The sequence below is a fragment of the Enhydra lutris genome, unplaced genomic scaffold, assembly GCF_002288905.1.
Source record: "Enhydra lutris kenyoni isolate GAN:26980312 unplaced genomic scaffold, ASM228890v2 scaffoldscaffold22, whole genome shotgun sequence".
In the NCBI taxonomy this organism is placed as follows: domain Eukaryota; kingdom Metazoa; phylum Chordata; class Mammalia; order Carnivora; family Mustelidae; genus Enhydra; species Enhydra lutris.
This window is the reverse complement of record NW_019154106.1, coordinates 40,203,004-40,223,318: the sequence shown is the minus strand read 5'-3', so window position 1 is coordinate 40,223,318 and position 20,315 is coordinate 40,203,004. Positions and strand designations below refer to the sequence as shown.

The 20,315-nt window shown below is 47.1% G+C and overlaps 1 protein-coding gene across 3 annotated transcripts in view; it reads left to right on the top strand.

Moving 5' to 3' along the window:
- The window catches only part of LOC111149981 (neuron navigator 2), a 393,207-nt gene that overhangs the window by 112,865 nt on the left and 260,027 nt on the right, over positions 1-20,315 (top strand). For all 3 annotated transcript variants that reach the window (XM_022507270.1, XM_022507268.1, XM_022507267.1), the window contains exon 2: positions 10,297-10,414. In XM_022507270.1, coding sequence (XP_022362978.1) covers positions 10,297-10,414 — 118 coding nt within the window. The remainder of the gene's footprint in view (positions 1-10,296; positions 10,415-20,315) is intronic.

Below are 20,315 nucleotides of genomic sequence, written 5' to 3'. Positions count from 1 at the left end.
ATTTTATTGTTTTTGATAACAATGTAAATGGTACTGTTTTCCTAATTTCTCTTTCTTATATTTCCTTATGAATAAGGGCTATTTTTAACAACCAACTTGCAAATTCCCCTAAAATTGAGTCATCAACTCTCCTGAACCTTTATGAAGTGTGGACCATCAGGTGTTTTCTGTCTGTGTGTATGTGTGTATTTGTATCTTGTTAGATAGCACTTACATGCCCCCGTTAAGTGGGTCCTGCTCCTATGCTCCTGGAAACTGTCTCAGCAGAATGTCCCCCACCAGTTCCCGTCCTGTGCCTTGCGCTCTGTCTGGTCTAAAAGCTACAGGAAACACCATGGTGATTTCATGGACTTTATAATCTAGGCAGTGAAGGGGAACAGATTCATTCATCCATTGTACCTATCCATCTGTCCATTCATCTCTCCATATAATCATTCACCTATCTTTTCTCCCACCCACCCACCCATATGTCCACCCATCTGAACTTTCACCAGTCCGTCCCTTCATTTTGCTTCCGTTCACCCACCCATTAAGTCAATACATGCCTGTTTACGAAACCCCTGTGGTGTGTCAGGCATTGTGCAAGTGTTCCCAAGATGTATAAAACTTGTGCTCTACTCTGGGGAAGCTGTGACTAGAGAAAGGTGAATAGATCGTTATAAAAGCCACCATAAAAAGCATGTGCAAAGTGCTTTTGGACCAAGAAGAAGGAACCAGTAACTCTATGTTTAGGGTGAAAAGTGGGTTGGGAATGGCTTTATAGGGACTGACCCTGGGCCTGGGTTTTAGGATCCTGAATAGGCATTTGCCAGGCAGTGGGGGAGTGACAGCGCCACGAGCAGAGAGGACTATGTGTGCATTGAGTGTAGGGTTTGGAGAGCTGGCATATGAGACTTTTGAAGTGTGAGGACCCCAGGATTGTCAAGAAGGGGAAGAAGGCTGGCAGCCAGTTTTCCTTTCTAGGAGAAGGGATCATCCTACTAAGTAGGGGGGATGAGGGGATGAGGGAGGACATGCCCAACCAACAAAACCCAACCTACCAGCAGGGACTGAAGGTTAGCATGGCCTGGAGCCTGTGGTGTGAGCAGTGGACCAGAGGTGTTTGTAGTTGGGGTCGTGGAGACAAGCCAGGAAAGGAAACAAATGTTTAAAGGCAGCACCTGTGTACCAGGCCCTGTGCTAAGCATGTTAGAAACCTGTCTCTTCTCACAATAGATACAATAGTCCTTAAAATGGGTAACAGGTGAAGCGTCCATCTTCCAGAAGTGGAAGCTGAGGCTTGGAGAGAGGTGGCTTGCCCATGGTCATGGAGCCTCCGTGTGTTCTGTGTCCAAACACATGTGGGGTTTTTGAGGTCCCGTCTCTACTTACTATCCTCTCAGTCTTATGAAGAGGAAATGGAAGTGTGAGAGGTCACACAGGATTCTGAGGTCTTGGTTGGGCCTGGTGGGGCCAAAAGTCCTGGGAGGCCTCTGCCTGTTGAGTGGAGCTGAGGCCTTTGGGCTGGGTTGGGGGTCCAGGAAGCACCATCTCTGATACCCTTTACCTGTGGTCTACAGCTGAGGGGACTGTGGACGTTGGGAGGGTGGATGGAGGCTATTACAGAAAAAGTCCATTTATGAACAGACTGGAGAGAGGCCCCAATCCTCACTGAGGTGGTCATTAGCCCCTCAGGGGTGGTTGCGCTGCCAGGCATCTCTGAACAGTTGTGGTGTTTGGGAGGTTTTCTGTCAAAAAGGGTGTTTGTGGCAGCCGCCCCAACCTCCTGAAAAGGCCTGAGTCCCCTCGTAGCTACCGCAGAAGAACATGTGTGGTTAGTTAGTAATAAGCATAGGAAGGGGGAGAAAATACTAGAGAGCTTTCCGGTGGACTTGGACCCTGGGCTCTCTCAGAGCTACCAGGCTCGTGGTTTAGCGTGATTCTGACCTTGCTCCTGGGGCTGCCTCGGGTAAGAGTAAGTACCTTAGAGGGGACCCGACTCGGCTCTGACATGCCCAGTAAGCATTCCGGTCTTGTACTTATGTGGCCTCATCCGACTTTCCAGGGAGCCCAGGGGAGACTGGAATACACATTTTGCTGTTGTGAGCCGTGGTAGCTGTGGGCAAGGCTTCCTGGGTCAACTGGGGTGTCCCTTACTATTAGCTGTGTGAGTTCACCTTCTAGAACTTCTGTTTTCCAGTATGTGATGGGGAGATGATCATTCGCTGAGTCAATAAATAGTAAGTACCTACTGCATGCGAGGCACTCTGCTAGATGTTCGGGGGAAATGCGGTGAGTAAAACAGAATTTCTGTCCTGGGAGCTGCTCCTCCAGCAGGGAGAGAGTGTCGATGAGATCACAGGTGTAGGACACTTGGCACCCAGGAGGCCCTCAACAGAAATAGGCACCCCCTCGTAGTATGGGGTCTGATCAGGTGAGGAAGTGAGGGGTATGTGCTCTGTGTCCCGTAAAGTACGGTGCAGAGCAGCTCTGGTTCCAGGAGAACAGAGTAGCAAGCAAGGGAATCCTGGGCATTATGTCATGGAGTGGGATAAGCAGAAACCCACGTGCTCCTCCTTGAGATCTCCCCAGTCCCTTCCAGCAGGCTCACCAGCCTTGTTTACTTTTCTGAAGCCACCATTTCAAAACCTCTGGAGCCGGTATGTGCACCCACCTGCGGCTTCCCGTGCTCCTGACAGACAATGCCACCATTATATGGCCGTGGGGCTGCTCCCAGGCCTTTCCCTTGGGTCAGCTACACAGGGTCCCGGGCTAGCCTTGCCCTCCTCCAGACTGGAAGAACGGGGGCACCTTACTCCTGAGCATTTCCCGATTCAGAGACGGTCACGCAACGGTAACATGTTACATTGGCATTTCAATTTTTACAGTCATGATGCTGCTGTGACAACATGTTTGCTTTGTGCTGGGGTGACATGGGAAAGTGTCAGCCCCCCCTCTTAGATCTGCAGGTCCTGAGTGACAAGCAGGCAGCTCTGTTCCCAGGGGCAGGAGAGTGTGACACTGTAATGACTATGATGGGGTAAGCCTTGCTCTTTCCCCACATTGCCAACACACGTGACCTTCTGTGGAGTGTGGTTCCTGTGGGGGCCTCTCCATAGCAGTCTGGTGTTTCTAGGAGCCAAAGTCACTGCTTTAAAACCCTGCATCCATTTCCTGGGACATTGGGGGATTTCAGCTCATGGAACCTCCCCTTTCTCATCTGTAGAGTGAGGGCAATGAGATCTGCCTTGAGAGTAAGTGGGGCATGAAAGGAATCGTTGTTTGCAAAACTCCCATTGTAAGTGACCGTCTTCGTGCTAATTAGAATCACGACCAACATACGTACCATGTGCCAGGCATGGTGAGATTGTCTCCTTTCAACCTCAGAATAACCTGAATAGATGGTTGATTCTTTTTATAGATAAGGAAATTTATTTCAGATGGTTTAAGTATTTTGCCCAGGAGAACTCTGCCAGGAAGTGATCGAGGCAGGGTTGGAATGAAAATGGTCTGTTTCTAGAAGGCTTTCTTTTACTTGACTCCTTGTAGACCTTTGACCGATGGGAGTTCTTATCCTCCACAAGACTACAGCAAGAGCAGGACCCAGCATGGGTGGGCGCTCAGACAGCGTTGGCCTAATGCGTCAAGGTTTGCATGTGGCTCAGAAGCAATTTATCTTGACTTGATATTCAGAGTTCAAGTAGGAGTAAGGATGGTGCCAGGATGTGGAGGAAGATAGAAATCCTGAGTAATGAAATCTGGCAGTGGGCTCCTCCCTCCCAATGCTTCAGTCTTCTGGCTTGAGAAGGATATATATTCCTTGATATTAAGAAGTTCGTGTTATCCATGCTACACATATGTTACGTGTTCGTTGAGAGTTGAGCTGGCAGTATTATTCTGCATGTGCTCAGGTGGGGATTGTAGAACTCAGTCATGTCTCACTCTGTGCTCCTGGAGCCCAGCTTTCTAGCAGCTTTACCTGGCTGGAGACGGGCCCAAAAGCCTAGCAAACCTTGGAGCAGCTCGAAGGTGTGCCACAGAATCTTTCTACAAATGAATGTTTGTTGATGGAGAAGTGTCTTCAAGATTCTTGCTTGATTCATACCCAAAATTTACACCCAAAGGACTCTGGGCTCTTTTAAGGAAGGTTCAGCACACCTTAAGGTCATCCCGACATGTATCAAAACACGTATCAAACATGTATCAAACAAAACATGTATCAAACAAAAAATTCATAGTAATGTCTGTGAGCCATCAAGAATAAGTAAAATTGGGTTAATTTAAAAAGCAGGAATCAAAATAATCCATTTAGGAAAGTTTCCCAATAGAATAGCTAAATATGTGTGGCTTTCAGAAGTATAAACTCCCAGTAATCTAGAATGACTTATTCCCCCAAACGTAGATAGCCAGTGTTTATTAATTTGAATATTAATAACCACTCCTTATTTCATACTATGCGCTAGATGCTGGGTTAACCACTTACACACATGCTCTCATTTAGTAACCCTGTATGTCCCCGCCGCACAAGTGAGGGGCACAGATGCTCTGTGGGGCTGTGACTCACCAAGGCCACCCAGCTGGTAAAAGGCAGAGCCAGCTCTCTGCCCTGGGCCGTGCCAGCTCAGTAGACTACAGACATGCTACCCTCGTAGATGCGGTCAATGGAAAAACCACACATGACCTGAGTAATGCACCAGGTGGCAAAGATGGGGGTGGACAGAGAGCCCTCGCCCTTCAGGGTGGCCGTGTCTTGAGCACCAAGGATGCTGAGCAGAACCGGACTCTTATGCACAGAAACCAGGTAGCAGGGCTGCTGGCCCGGCCTGGCCCCTGCTGTGCTGTGTGATCTCGAGCGAAAGACTGACTTCTCCGTGTTCCACTTCTTTCTCCACTGTGTGGGGGACACCATTTCCCCTATTTGAGTGGTGGTTTCGAGGCAGCGGTTTTAAACCAGGTGGGGGTTCTTTGCTGTGTTCAGGTACTGAGTGAACACTCTGTATGTTGTGGCAGTGTCCTTTTGGACTTCAGAGCCATCGGAACTAAGCCATTTAACTGCATACCGCCTTGTCGTGGAAATACTGGTTGATGTCATGGCTGAAGCCTGGAGCCAGACCTCTTGAATGGGGGCCAAACGGTAGCATTTCCTTTACAGCGGATTGACTGCAAACCACCTCCCAGGCTACTGATGGGTTTACTTTAATCTCCTCACTGGCACTCCCTTCTAAGAGATCTTGTTTTTTTCTCTTTGTTCTGGAAAGTCTGTCCGCAGGCCATCCACTGCCTTCGGGATGGATCCGGCTGTCCGGCACAGGGGTCCGTATTTGTGGTGGAGTTCTGAACGACACCCACTTTCCGTGCAGTCGCTTTGTGAAATTGTTCTCCAGTTTCTTGGAACGCTACCCCCACCCCTTCGAGGAGGGCTAATTGCAGTACAAATTTAGCAACATTCTTATCCCCGTTGATTTAACAGAGTGGAATTATTATCGGTTTTCTTGTTACAACTAATAATCGGGTTTTTTTACTTCAATCGATCTGTCAAAATTTTCCCTCTTTGATTGCAGCCTCTGTGATACGGAATGATGGGGAGTTAAAAGCAAACAAATGACGCACTCCTTGAAATTCTGTCAGGGGTAATAAGTGAATCGAACCAAATTCACTCCTCAGCTGTCACCGCCTTCCTTCCCTCTTTTATCTCTTCAAGCCTTGACAGCAGCTTCTCTCCTTCACTGAGCACTTCTGGAGTACTGAGTCCCCTGTTAGAGGGGCTGAGGGGAGAGGCAGACAGTGAGAGGAAGGAATCAGTGCAAAAGGCTCCTCGCACAGTAGTGGGACGTTGTCCTAGAGCTTTGCTCTAGAATGATTAGATTTGGAGCTGGAGGCGGGAACAGTGCTTGTGTTCTTTCCTGTGGGGTTCTTTTTCTGGTCCATGGCGACTAGAAGTTCAAAGAACAAGGATCAGTGGGGTCCCGGGTAAAAGCATCAGCAAACCCCAGTCTCTAGAAGTGTGGGGACCATGAGGCTCTGGAGCAATTGTTTCTGGGACCCTAAAGCTTGGACAGGAAGCTCTGCATGCGTTAGCCCTTGCTTAGTATCTTTAAAACACACACTGTGGCCTTTTTGCGAGGTGCCAAATCTGATGGAGCCTTTGACTACAGATATTGTGAGTTGGTTTTCCAAGGGTGCCCCCTGAAAGAATGGCACTCACTGCCTGAGCTACTAAAAGAGCGAGTGAGAGCGATGGGCCTGACTTATGTCCAGGCTTAGCATGGCCCCTGAAAACGGATTCTTACAATCAATGTGTTTTCTTGTGACTTCTTTATAAAAAGTTGAGAGCTGGCAAGAGGGGAGGGGAGGGGACACTCCAGATAATTAATGATTCTTGTTGGGTGGGTCCTGATTAATGAGCTTGAGCCACGGAGTGATTTATTTTCTCTGTCTCTTCCTCTTTGAATCAATAAAGAGATTTGAGAGTCTGGTTTGAGGATCTGCTGAGAGCCTACGTTCTTATCTCAAATGTAATCAGTTTCCCAGAGATTTGCCCTCTTTCTCTCTGTTGAGCTCAACCTGGCAACCACGTATTTTCCGACTGCCCTGTGTCCCAACTTGGTAGGTGTTACTGAGCAGCAAAGATGGACGGGACACGGTCTCTGCCCACATCTGGCAGGAAGGGTGGGAAGGTAGTGCTAATGTCCATGTTACCTACAGTCTCTGTGTCATGTGCACCTCAGGATGCAGTTGGGAAATCCGGGGTGACTTCATGGAGGGACTGACCTAGGAATTGAGCCTTGCCAGGTGACCCCAGGTAGAGGTACTCAGTTAGACAGAGATGGGGAAATGTGAGGTTGAGTTTTCCCAAAGGTGATCATAATTATTACTACTGAGCATTTGGTATGGTAGGCCTCTTAGCTCCTTCAGTCCTTCTAATAGACTGGCCAATCTTTTCTGCAAAGAGCTAGATCATAAATACATGAACCTTTGTGGGCCCAGAGCTCTCTCTCACAGCCACTCAGCTGTGCTACCATGACACGAGAGCAGCTAAAGATGACAAGTGAGTGTGGCCATGTTCCAGCAGAGCTTTGGTTACAAAAACATATGGTCACCTGGGTTTGGCCTGGGTCATGGACTACCAGACTGTTTTATAAAAGACATTTGATATAATCCCCATTTTAAGGAAGGTAAAACTGAGATACAGAAAGGCTCATAGAAATTCAGTTGCCCAGAACCGAGGGCCTGCTTGACTTGGTCATTTCTAAAGCCCATCCTTTTAACTTCCACATGCACTGCCTCCCCCAGAAGCGTTAGACACGATCTGGGGAAGAGTGAGTGGATGTTACTGCCTTGAAGAGCAGTGTGAAAAGTCTGAATTTAATTCAATGGGAAGCATGGTGCCGTTGATGATTTTTTGAACAGGTGATAGGATTAGAGCTGTGCTCCAGGAAGGTTAAGCATGGTGGCAGATTCTGTGTCCTTTTATATATATGAGCTCATTTCATCTTCCTAACAGCCCCATGATGTAGGTCGTATTATCCCCATCTTATAAACAAGGACACCAGGTCAAAGGGTGCAGAGGTAATTGGCATCATGGAGGCTATGATTTAAAGCAAGCATGTTGATTCAAGACGTCCCCTCTTTACCATCTCACTCCATTGCCCCCACTTCCCGAGCCCCAGGGTGGGTCAGGCCAGGAACTTCAGTGAGTCTTCATGACCACCTTCTGAAGTAGGCCTTATTACGTCCATTTGACAGCTGAATAAATGGAACCTCGCAGAAGTTGAGTAACTTGCCCAAGGGCATGCAGACAACAAGGGATAGAACTAGGTTTGGGGTTTTTAATGTATTTTTAAAATCTTTCAGTGAGAACATAACTGAATAGAAGAAGGAGCCTAGAATCCAGAGGTGGGTATCATGGAGGAGATAAATGATTTGAATAACTTTTGTGTTTGTATTCAGAGAAGCAACATGGTAGAAATGTCCAAGGGTTTCCGGAGCCCAGATGGGTTCAAATCCTGGCTGTGCCACTTACTTATGGCCTTGGACAAGTTACTGCTTTACCTCTCTACATTTCAAATTTCTGCTCTGAAAAAAAGAAGTAATATCTATTTCATAGGGTGAGGAGTAAATGAACTAATGTGTGCAAAATGTTTATACCAACAGATAAACATCTATAGGCATGTAGTAGGCACCGTATGGTGGCTATTAAGTTCCTACTCTGCATTAGGCCTTTTTACCGAATTTTTTTTTTTAAAGATTTTATTTATTTGGGGAAGGAGTAGAGGGAGAGGGACGAGCAGCCTGAGCACGGAGCCTGAGATCCCACGACCCTGAGATCATGACCTGAGTGGAATCACGTCAGGCACTCAACTCACTAAGCCACCCAGGTGCCCCCCACCTTATATTTTTCTTTCCAAATGTCTGATCACTCAGTCCTCAAAACAGCTGACAAGTAGATGGTATTGATCCAGTGTCACAGATAAGAACAACTAGCCTCAGTGCAGTTAAATAGCTTGCCTGAAATCCTACAGCCATTCGCCCACAAACACATATTGAGAACTAACGTGCTAATGCTGTAGGTACCTTGGAAACATCAAAGAACAACACAGATCCAAATCCCTACCCTGTGAAAACTCCAGAACTGGGACTTGAACCCAGGTCTGCCTTTTTTTTTTTTTCCCTTTAATGTTTTCTTCCCCTCCCTTAACAATTTAATTTAGTGATCACTGGCGTTTAGGGTTGGCCGTTTGATGATCGTGCCTCTCTTCCGTAGCTTTCTCAGTGCTTACAAAACTGAGACTGATCGTGCTTGGGAGTCCTAGGGAGGCATGGAACATGGATTTAAGGATGAGACACCTTGGACCCCGGTGTGGAGTAGCCCCATCCTGCAATGGCCTCTTCAGCCGTGCAAGGGCAGACCAAGATTCAAGTTCGGGGCTGGGAGGAGACAGGGGTGTCTGTTCTCAGCTCGGGATGAAGCAGGAAGTGCAGCTCTGTCTTGCCCCATCTTGGGAGGAGGCTCTCCCCATCCCAGGTGGCATAGCCAGAACTGAAGCCTCCCAGAAGGCTCCTAGGTGTTGGCCTGCTATCCCCATTCTGTGAGCCTCGAGGGGTGGCGCCCCATTGTGTGAGGTTATTCTGGGCTCGTTTGAAGAGCTAAGTGGAGGAGAGAGTGGGGGTGAGGGTAGGACTCCCACTGCTCTAGGAGTCACACACAAGATCTCAGAGCAGGCCTGCTGGAAATACAACAACCCCCTCCCTAATTTGCGGGATACACCATATGACTTAGTATATGAATTTGTTGCTGCTAATACATGGGCCAGTCAAGGTGGGGTATACTCTTTGAGCCATCACTGTAGGTGGGAGAAAGGTGCTGTTATATGGAGCCTACATGTCGCTCCACAGACGAGCTGGAGGGAGGAGGAATCTAGGAATCTGTCCTGGAAACTATCACTCAAAATTGATGAGGTTTCCAATTTTGTTTGTTATTTGGCTTATTTCAGTTAGGGAGAAAGTTTTCAGGTGCGTTTTCTTGTGCTTCTAAGAGAAAAGATGCTCTTGTGGGGACAGATTGGGGGTGGGGGCAGGCAGGGTTGATTTCCTGATCCCATGGGTGACCCAGCCTCTCCCTTTCAGGCTGCTGCGCACACACCGGTGCTGTGTTTAAATGTGTTGGAATTTGCTGGGTTTTTTAAAATTATTACTAGTCACAGAATCCCAACAGTGGAAATGAGGCTTTTAAATTAAACCGATTACATTTGAGCTGATTGCAAGGTCGTCAATAACACCACTCACACGCGAGTAATTGAAGGGCTCTGTGTTTGCGTACTTGGCTTCTTTACAAGGGACCCAGGCTCCTGAGAGCTTCACTACCTCAATAGCCCTCCTCACCCTGAAATGGCCCATTAAAAGATGCCTGTTGGGTGGTAACCTCCCCATACGTTTTCTCAATAAAGAGAAAAAGATGGGAAGGGGGCGGTGGTGGCGGCGGCGGAGTGGGGGGAGGCTTCTCTTGCATTTCGAGCCACCGCCTCTCAAAGCCGTCTGGAGCAGACTGTTTAGTTCTGTGTCCCCGTCCCATTCAGGCCTTTGCATGCTTTGAAGCTTTCTTTAGCTTTTCCCTGCGCCTCCATGGCAGATCTCTCAATAGGCAAAAGCCCAGCTGAAAGGCCCCTCCGCACACGGCTCTGCATGTTAATGGCCCTGGCTGGCCTGGGACAGCGCGCTTGGCGGGACAGGGGCTGCTGCGCAGGCCCCAGCAGCTGCCTCCGGCTCGGGGATGGGGTCTGAGTAGGTGGCTCAAGTTGCCTGTTTGCTTTCTTGCAGATCTATACGGACTGGGCCAATCACTACTTAGCCAAATCGGGCCACAAACGTCTCATCAAGGACCTCCAGCAAGATGTGACGGATGGCGTCCTCCTGGCTCAGATCATCCAGGTTGTGGGTAAGAGCGGGTTTTACACTGGGGACCGAGGACTTACAGTGGAGACCTGGAAGGGGACAAGCCGGACAAGGGGCATGGCACACTGAAATCTCCCAGAGGAATACAGTGTTTGTCACATGTGTTGACAGTTTACTTGATAACATCTCATGCTTGGTGAAGCGTGGATACCAGCTTGCTTTTCCTCTTGATGCTCTGAGAAGTAGGGCTGGAGGGGGTGCTGGTGGTCTGAGAAGGGCTCTCTGCCCCTTTCTTGTCCCCTGTCTTTTTGGTTCTCCCTTCTCCACCCCCCACACGCCCCCACACACCTCTGATGGTAATTTTATTGTGGATTACTTTGGAAATATTTACCAAAAACAAACAAAAGGTACCACAAGACTGATTTAGTCCTGCCAACTTCAATTGGGTCTAAGAAGGCAAAGAATCAAACTCTGTAGAGGGCTGGTTCTGGTTTTACTACTGGGAGAAGGGAGCTGGGGCTGCGCGTCAGGAAGAACGGGTTCATCCCGGGAAGGCAGGTGGGCACAGCTCTGCCTTGAGCCTTGAAGCTTATGGGGAGTGCCCCCCGCAGCCCTGCCTGAGAGCTCCCACTGAGAGGCAGGTCAATTAGATGCCGTCAGGCTGACTGTTGTCGCTGGCGGCTTCTGTGGCTGCCTCATGCCAAAGGAAAAGGCATAAGGACAGAAGCCCCAGCCCACTGGGTGTGCATTGCTGTGGGAGAGTTGCTTATCTTTCAAGTCTGAGCAGAATGACCTTTTACGTAAAGTTGCAATTCTGCTCACCTCCGTGGAGATTGTACCTGAAAACCCAGGCAAGCTGGCCTTAGCTGGACACTTCTGGACTGGTGCCACCATTCAGATCCAAGTGCCCCTGCCATCCTAAGATTGATTTTTTTTCTTTCTCTCTCTCTTTTTTTTTAAGATTATTTATTTATTTATTTATCTGACAGACAGAGATCACAAGTAGGCAGAGAGGCAGGCAGAGAGAGAGGGGGAAGCAGGGTCCCTGCTGAGCAGAGAGCCCGATGTGGGGCTTGATCCCAGGACCCTGAGATCATGACCTGAGCTGAAGGCAGAGGCTTTAACCCACTGAGCCACCCAGGCGCCCCCTAAGATTGGTTTCTTTCTTTTTTTTTTTTTTTTTTAAAGATTTTATTTATTTATTTGACAGATAGAGATCACAGGTAGGCAGAGAGGCAGGCAGAGAGAGAGAGAGAGAGGGGAGGAAGCAGGCTCCCCGCCGCGCAGAGAGCCCGACGCGGGGCTCGATCCCAGGACCCTGGGATCATGACCTGAGCCGAAGGCAGAGGCTTTAACCCACTGAGCCATCCAGGTGCCCCCTAAGATTGGTTTCTTAAGACTGGCTTGTGCTTGTTCCCCTTCTCCCTTCCTGCCCTGTGTTCGTCGTCTGTGGCTGTGTAGCACATGGCCGTGTATGTGTGTTAGCTCATGGTTTCTGGGTGTCGGAAGTGCAGGCACAGCATAGCTGGTGCCTCCTCGAGGCCGCAGTCAGAGTATTGGCTGGGGCTGAGTCCTCCTGTGGAGGCTTGACCAGGGCGGGGCCTGGTTCCCTCAGTGTTGGCAGATTCATCTCCTTGCGGTCAGAGGAGGTGAGTCCTGATTTCTCGCTGGCTCTTCGCTGGAGGGCTTCGCTCTTAGAAGCCCCTCTCAGCTCCTTGCCATGTGAGTCTCCCAGTGTGTTGCTTGGATTGATTTCTTCAGTGCCACCAAGGAGCACGTTTCTAGAGCAAATTGGCTTGCCATTTGTCATCTTCTATAATGTGATATGCTTGTGGGAGTGACATCCCACCACCTTTGCCTTATGTGGTTGGTTAGAAGCAAAGCCTAGGTGCTGTCACACCCCACGGGAGGGGATTACACAAGGGTTTGAAGTTAAGCAGGAAGATCATTGGGGGTGACCTTGAAGTCTGTCTGCTATACTTCTTCCCTTTCATCCTCTTCCTCCTCCCACTTTTTTTCTCAAACTTTTCTGAGTATGGTTGGTGTCCAATGTTACATTAGTTTCAGGTGTGCGACACAGCGATGGGACGGTTTTATCCATTGTGCTCTGCTCACCACAAAGGTAGCCTCCGACGGTCCCCATGCAACACTCTTACAGTATCCGTGACCAAACGCCCTATGCTGTGCCTTTTCTCCCTGTGCTTGAGTCTTTCTGTACCTGGAAGCCTGTGTCTCCCACTCCCCTTCACCCATTTTGCCTACTCCACCCTCTCCTTCCTTCCCCCCATGTCGTCATCTCGGACATGAACCGATTTCTCTTCCTCCCGCTCTTCATCCTTTACAAATTTCTCTCCATTTCCTCTACTTCTCTGTGAACTAGGGGATACTTACCCTGTTTTACACCTGCAGACACTGAGGCTCCATGAGTCTCAGAAGCTCCATATCACACAGCTAGCCTGGAGGGGATTTTGGTTTGAGTTAGTTTGCTCCTAACGCCTCTGTTTGTTGCCCTGCTGTGTTATACTCTCCTGTCAATCCCGACACATGGAACCCGGTACAAGGATCTGGCCTCCTTCACTTCAGTTCATTACAATTCGTTGAGCACTGACTGTATGCTAGCATTGTGCTCCAAGCCAGGAATAAAGAGACAAATGTGCAAGGCCTGTAACCTTGGAAGAAGGAGTGCCATCTTCTTGCTGGGGTCTTCATAGAGGAGAGGACTTGCCTGGAAGCTGAGTTTTGATCTCTACATCAGCAGTGTCACGTGAGGCAGGACTGTGGCTGCATCTTGGGGCTGTGTAGTATTTCTACCAGGACCTTCTCAGCTTTCAGAACTGGGAGCAAGTGGGAAAGGATGGAACCGAGAGGCCTTGCTCTCATCCCAGTTTCATTGCTCCCAACCATGGGACCTCAGAGTCCCTTTCCTCTGCTGCCTCTGCTTCCCTGTCTTTAAAATGGGCACACCCTGATTTTTATGGCATTCTTAGGAAATGCAAGGTAGGTAGCAAACATGACATGTTTGGAAAGTAAAGCGCTCTTGGATAGCATTCAGTGGCCACCTCCTAAAAAGTTCTGAGTACGAGGGTGACAAGACCTTGGTATCCCATTAGAGTGTATCATGATAGATTCGTTCTGTCTGTCATGGGCTCAGAATAGATGAGTGGTAGCATGGATGTCAGGAATTGACTAAGCACAGCGCGACAGAGTGTAAGCTAGTACAGTGTTTGTCTTGCTCAGGAGGATGCTTCCCTGAATCTATTCGGAGGACATGAACCTCCCTAGACACCTAGGGAACCTAGAACCTCCCTAGAACCTCCCTAGGGCCTGAGCTACTGGACAGGTATCCCGGCCTCAAGTTAGTACCAGTGCCTGACGGTGCCTGAGGCCACCAACTGCCCTTCCCTCGGCCCTCCAAGAGAGGCTTGCTCCGCTGGGGACTCTAAGTAAAGCCAGATGTTAGTGTCTCTGTCTCTGCCCCTGCCTGTGCTGGGCTCACCCTCTCTGCTCTGACTGTGGAGAACAGAGACCCAGAGAATGAGGAGCTGAAAAGGTAGCGACACTTAGGAGTCCTGCGTGACTACTTCTCTGGATTGTTTGTCACCCGGTTCAGAGTGTTTAATCTGCGCGTATCTTGTGAATACAGATTTCTTGGTGAGGGAGGCAGAGTGGTGTTTTTTCTGACCAGGTCGTTCAACTAGTGAGTTGGAATCCTCCCAAAGATTTTCTTTCACTAGGTCAAAATCTGCCCCCCACCCCTTGGTAGTATCTCCTTATAAGTATTAGTTCTGCCCTCCATGGCTATAAAGAATGACCATAATCTGAGACCACTAGAGCTTCAAAACTGAGGACAGTTGTGGATTATAATTATGGCATAAAATAGGAATCTGTAAGTCTCTACTAACAGATACTTCAATCAGTGGAGAAGAAAGGCCTCCACTGTTTTGGAGAACAAATAAAGAGTGAGTTGCAACCATGATGGTAAAGATTAGTTAAGGCAAGAACCAATGGATTAAGACATTGGAGGAGAAAGTTTGAGAAGCAAGCAATTTGCATGGTCTCAAAGTATCTCTTCAGTGATGGCTTATTAGTTGCAAGGGAAGTGTATCTACACAGGGGAGAATCCACTTCACGACCAGGAGATCAAAATTCTATCAGTGGCAAGGGGTAGATGGATATCATGTACTTACTGATGTGATACCCAGAAGAACATAGCATCACTTATGTTGAATTCCAGGCAGGGATAGAAAACCTGAAGCTAATCATGAGGAATCTTAGATCAACTCGAATTGTGGAACATTCTATTTAAAAACAAAACCAAGGGACGCCTGGGTGGCTCAGTGGGTTAAGCCTCTGCCTTCGGCTCGGGTCATGATCCCAGAGTCCTGGGATCGAGCCCCGCGTCTGGGTCTCTGCTCGGTGGTGGAGTCTGCTTTCCCACCCCTTTCTGCCTGCCTCTCTTCCTACTTGTGATTTCTGTCAAATAAATAAATAAAATCTTAAAAACAAAACCAAAAGAATTGGCCTGTATTGTTCAAAAATGTCAGCTCTATGAAAGACCAAGCCTGAGAAATTGTTCTAGAATAAAGGAGATTAAAGTGATGTCACAACTAAAGGTACAGCAAGATCCTGGACTGGATCCTGTATGGGGAATAAAATGCCATAAAGGACATTTTTTAGTATATTGCCAAAATTGGGATTATATCTATGTCAAGTTTTTTGAATTTTATAATTGTACCGTGAGATAATCTCCTTATTCTTTGTAAATGCGTATGAAATCTAAGGGCAAAGGACACGATCTACATATTCTACACTGAAAGGATTCAGAAAAAAAAAAATCCATATACCTGTACAGAGACAAAGGGGAGAAAATGAGAAAGGATGGTGTGTGGGAATTCTCTGTACGATTCCTGTGACTTTTCTGTCCATTTGAAGTTGGTTCTTTCTTCCTTTCTTTTTTTTATTTCCTTCCTTCCTTCCTTCTTTCATCCCTCTTTCTTTGTTTCTTTCTTCCTTTCTGATTTTACTTATTTACTCTTAGTGTGAGCAGGGAGAGAGGCAGTGGGACCGACAGGATCTCAAGCAGTCTCCATGCCTAGCGTGAAGCCTGACGCAGGGCTCAATCTTATGACCCTGAGATTATGACCCCAGCCAAAATCAAGAGTCAGATGCCCAACTGACTGAACCAGGTGTCCCCTCTTTAAGTGACTTCAAAGTAGTTAGAGAAAAGAACACCTTTAAATGAAGGTCCATTGAAACTTGTAGTCAGGGAGATTGTCCCTTTGGGGAACAACACCTTTCATGGCCTGGGAGAGTATAGTACATAACAGACCAGTGGTTCTGTGAGACATGACCCATGATGGGGGTAGGGGGTAGAATCAAGCAAGGGTTCCTCGAGGAATTTACCTGTAAGCCAAGACCTCAAACTTGGAGTTGTCTAGGTGAAGCAGTCAGGAGGACATTCCTGGCAGAGGATATAGTGCTCAGAGACGTTTGGAGGGTAGAGAGCGAGAGGGTCAACAAGGCAAAATAAGGTGGGACTACCAGGTATGGGGCAATGAATTCTGGGCTTTTGCCTAAGCACAAAAGCTAGGGGCTGAAGAGTTGATTTTTCACATTGGGGAGGGCCATGATCAGAAGGGTGGCTTGAAGGAAAGCCTTAAGTGTTGTTTTTTTTTTTTTTTTTAATGAACATATAATGTATTATTTGTTTCAGGGTTACAGATCTGTGAATCATCAGGCTTACACAATTCACAGCACTCACCATAGCACATACCCTCCCTAATGTCTATCGCCCAGCCACCCTATCCCTCCAGCCCCCTCTACTCCAGCAGCCCTTAGTTTGTTTCCTGAGATTAAGAGTCTCTTATGGTTTGTCTCACTCCCCGGTCCCATCTTGTTTCATTTTTCCCTCCCTTTCCCTATGATCCCCCAACCCTGCCTCTCAAATTCCTCATATCAGTAAGATCATATGATAATTGTCTTTCTCTGATTGACTTATTTTGCTTAGTGTAATATCCTCCAGTTCCATCCACATCATCGCAAATGGCAAGAATACGGTATTTTTGATGGCTGCATAGTATTCCTGTGTGTGTGTGTGTTCTTTATCCATTCATCTGTTGATGGACATCTAGGCTCTTTCCATGGTTTGGCTATTATGGAATTTCTGCTATAAACATTTGGGTGCACATGCCCCTTCAGATCACTACATTTGTATCTTTAGGGTAAATACTCAGTAGTGCAATGCTGGGTCATAGGGTAGCTCTATTTTTAACTTTTTGAGGAACCGTCATACTGTTTTCCAGAGTGGCTACACCAGCTTGCATTCCCACCAACAGTGTAGGAGGGTTCCCCTTTCTCCACCTCCTCACCAACACCTGTCGTTTCCTGACTGGTTAATTTTAGCCTTTCTGACTGGTGTGAGGTGGTATCTCACTGTGGTTTTGATTTGTATTTCCCTGATGTTGAGCATTTTTTTCACGTGTCTGTTGGCCATTTGTATGTCTTCTTTGGAGAAATGTCTGTTCATATCTTCTGCCCATTTCTTGATCGGATTATTTGTTCTTTGGGTGTTGAGTTTGATAAGTTCTTTATAGATTTTGGATACTAGCCCTTTATCTGATATGTTGTTTGCAAATATCTTCTCCCATTCTGTTGGTTGGTTGTCTTTTGGTTTTGTTGACTGGGAAAACCTTAAGTGTTATGCATAGACCCTAGCTCCAGAGTCTTCATCTATCCCAGAGAGATCAATTCTGGAGACTGTGTGTCTGTCCCAGGAGTTGCGCTTCTCAGATAGTGGGATGATTTGGGGCCCACACTTTTCTACCATTGCCTTCTGCCTGTTGGGCAGAAATGAACCTTTCGCTGCTGCCTTCTGTGACCAAGTATCCAGTCTCCATTCAACCTTTTATTAGTGTGATTATCTTCTTGAATCATGAGCTGCCCAAAGCCGGCAGTTGCCTGCCAGCCCATCACAGTGCCATCGCCATGAGTTATTAGAAAGGCTTACGAGGCCAGGATAAACAGCATGAATCAAGAGGGAGAGACAGGCCTCCCTCCTCCTGCTTACATTGCTGTCACTCAGGAGAATGCCAGAAGGGGTTGGAAGGAGAGAAGGGGTGGGAGGCAGGGAGGAAAGAATAGAGAGAAGGATGGAATGATGAACAAAAGAGGACTGGAGAGAAGGAGGAAGCAAAGACGGAGGACAGGGGAAGAGCTTTCCTGTTAGAGGTGGAAAGAGTTAGTAGCAGCTCCTTTTCTACCACCGTTGAGGCTACCGCTGAGCGTAACCAGGAATTCAACCCTCTTTCCATTGATGACCTATTACCATTGTGTGTCTTTGGGTAAGTCCTCTGCCTTTCTGGGTAGCCAGTTTCTCTCTCTTCCTGTTGGCAGATCTGTCAACTGCCCTATGCCGAGACGCATGGGCTGCAGAAATGCTCTCAGCCCTTTGAAAGAAGTCCTTTGGAAAGCAATGAACTTGGTGCCACTCTTCTTCCTTAAAAAGCTTTCCAATTACTGACTTGTTACCTCATGCGCAGGCAGGTTACTGCATTCGTTCGCTGAGAATGTCTTGAACATGCTGGAATAAATAAATTAGCACGGGCGCTTAGGGATGCCAGTTTTAATCATAGCTGAGGACTTTGGGGACAAATGCCTTTGCTTCTTTGGTTATCTGTTTTTGGTTTGCAGCCAAAGACCCCCTACCACAAGTTAATAAATTCAGTTCGAAAGACCAAACTCTTCTTCCTTCTTACCAGCAGAATCAGAGCCTCTGTTACTGCTCTAAGTATTTATGACAGCCATAGAAATTCTTGAGAATTTAAGGAAAGGAGAAGTATTTAAATTACATGAAATTGGAAACGAGGAGGTTCAAGATTTGTCTTGCATTTTTATTAAGCATTTGCGTTGGGGTTTCGGCATTTGATCGATCTCTTCCCGGATATCTTTAGAGTAGTCTCCCATGGACTCCACTCCACTGATTTATTTCGAATGTTGTAAAATGGCAAGAAGCTTATGGGAGCTGCGATACTTGAATTGAGGCAGTACCTGACTGGGGTTTGGTGACTGACCATGAGAAGGAAGTAGAGATATGATGAGACCAAAGCCTTTGGGGTTTTTTGTTTTTGTTTTTATCCAGATGGTATATAAAGAATCGTTAAAGTGATTTCTTAGGATCGCAGTTATCCATCCTTCACTTTAATGGGCACTGATGACCTCATGCTGCATTGGGTCTTGATCGGAACCTAATGACTTATGACTTTGGCCGTCATGAGCATCCAGCTGGAGGATACCTTGAGCGGCCCGGATTCTCAAAAGCTGCCTATTTATTTTTCCGATGTTGTATATGAAAACCCGAGGCCCGAGTGCAGGCCTGACATCATCTCCCTTGTTTGAAGAAGTGCCATTTGTCAAGGATCTTTTTTTTTCCATCTTCAGTATGTATGTCTGTTTTGACAAGTGAAAGGACAACTGCCTCAAAATAGGCCTAAAACCTCGATTCTTGGAAATGTTCAGGCTACTCATTCCTTAGTTCCTCTCAACAAATATTTGAGGGGCTACTGTGTGTCAGGCACAATCCTCAGCTCTGGGATTACAGTTGGAAAGAGTGAGTGGTAAAGCTTGGTCTGGAGTTCACATGCTATAATAGTGGTCTATTCCGGCCGATTACAATTCTGGTATTTTCTAGTGAACCGAAGAACAAATATCCATGGGTCATCTCATCCACAGGGCCTTTTTTTAATGTGTTTTTTAAAGGCTCCGTGCCACCTCTTTTGGGAGTAAGGGAAGCAGGTTGAAAAGGCTTCCTACAATGTTTATCCTAGTGTTCTTAAGAGTTGGATCTCTGAAGACTGACATCTTCCAAGGTGAGGCATAAGGCTGAGTGTCTATTACTCCGGGCAAATTCTAAAGGTGTAGATTAGACTGAATGTATACTGACTAGACTGTCTCATGGTGATTGGATTTTTAAACAATTTCTTACCACTAGCTTGTGTCTTATTTCTCTCTTCTCTCTCAAGGGAGAAACACTAGAGAAAAAAATAAGCCCAGTTGAGGTAATGGTGTGGAATACTTAGACTCTGGTGTTGTAAAATAGAGGCTTGGGACACTTTGATTCTATTATCCTTTTCAGTTGGTTTTTAATATCTTTTCATGGAAGTTTTTGGCATCGAATTCATTAAAATCTGATGAAAGGGTTTTTTTTTTGTTTTTTGTCTTAAATTCAGTTTTGTAAGCCCTGCTTGAGCCTTGAGGACACAAATGTGAAAATCCAAATCTGCATGCCTGCCAGACTATAAACAGCACAGCTGGGCAGACCAGAGACCTGAAGTTGCTTTCTCCATCCAGGGCTGGGGCTGGAGCTAGAAGGACAGCGGACTGGGAAAGAAGCTTAGAAAGGCTTCACAGAGGAGGCAGATCCTTAGTTCTTGACTGTGGACTGCTAGCTGAGTTTCTGGGCTTAACTCTGATGGAGACATCAGAAAGGAGATTAACATTGTATGTAATTTACATTGATGATACACATTACTGGGTTAATGAGAGCTGCCATTTATAGAACGCTCACTGTGTGCTAGGCACAGCACGAAGCAATTTATTGCCATCCTGCAATCTATTTCCCACAATGCGTCCCCTAAAGTAGGTAGTATTAGCTCCATCTTATAGATGAGGAAACTGTGGCCCAGAGAGTTTGAGTGATATGGCTAAGATCACACAGCTAAGAAGCTGTAGAGCTGAGAATCTACAGAGCTGAGAATCTGCAGTATCTTTGCCTCCGAAGCCAGTGCCCTAATCTCTACATATATTGTGTTTCTGTGCTGCTGCTGTGGCAAACTCAACCCCTCCCACCCCCCCTGTAGATAACTTGGGCTGTGTCTTGCTGGGATTCCTCCATACTTCAGCATCAGAACCTGGGCCTTTCTTCCATATCACTGGTATTGATTTCCAGT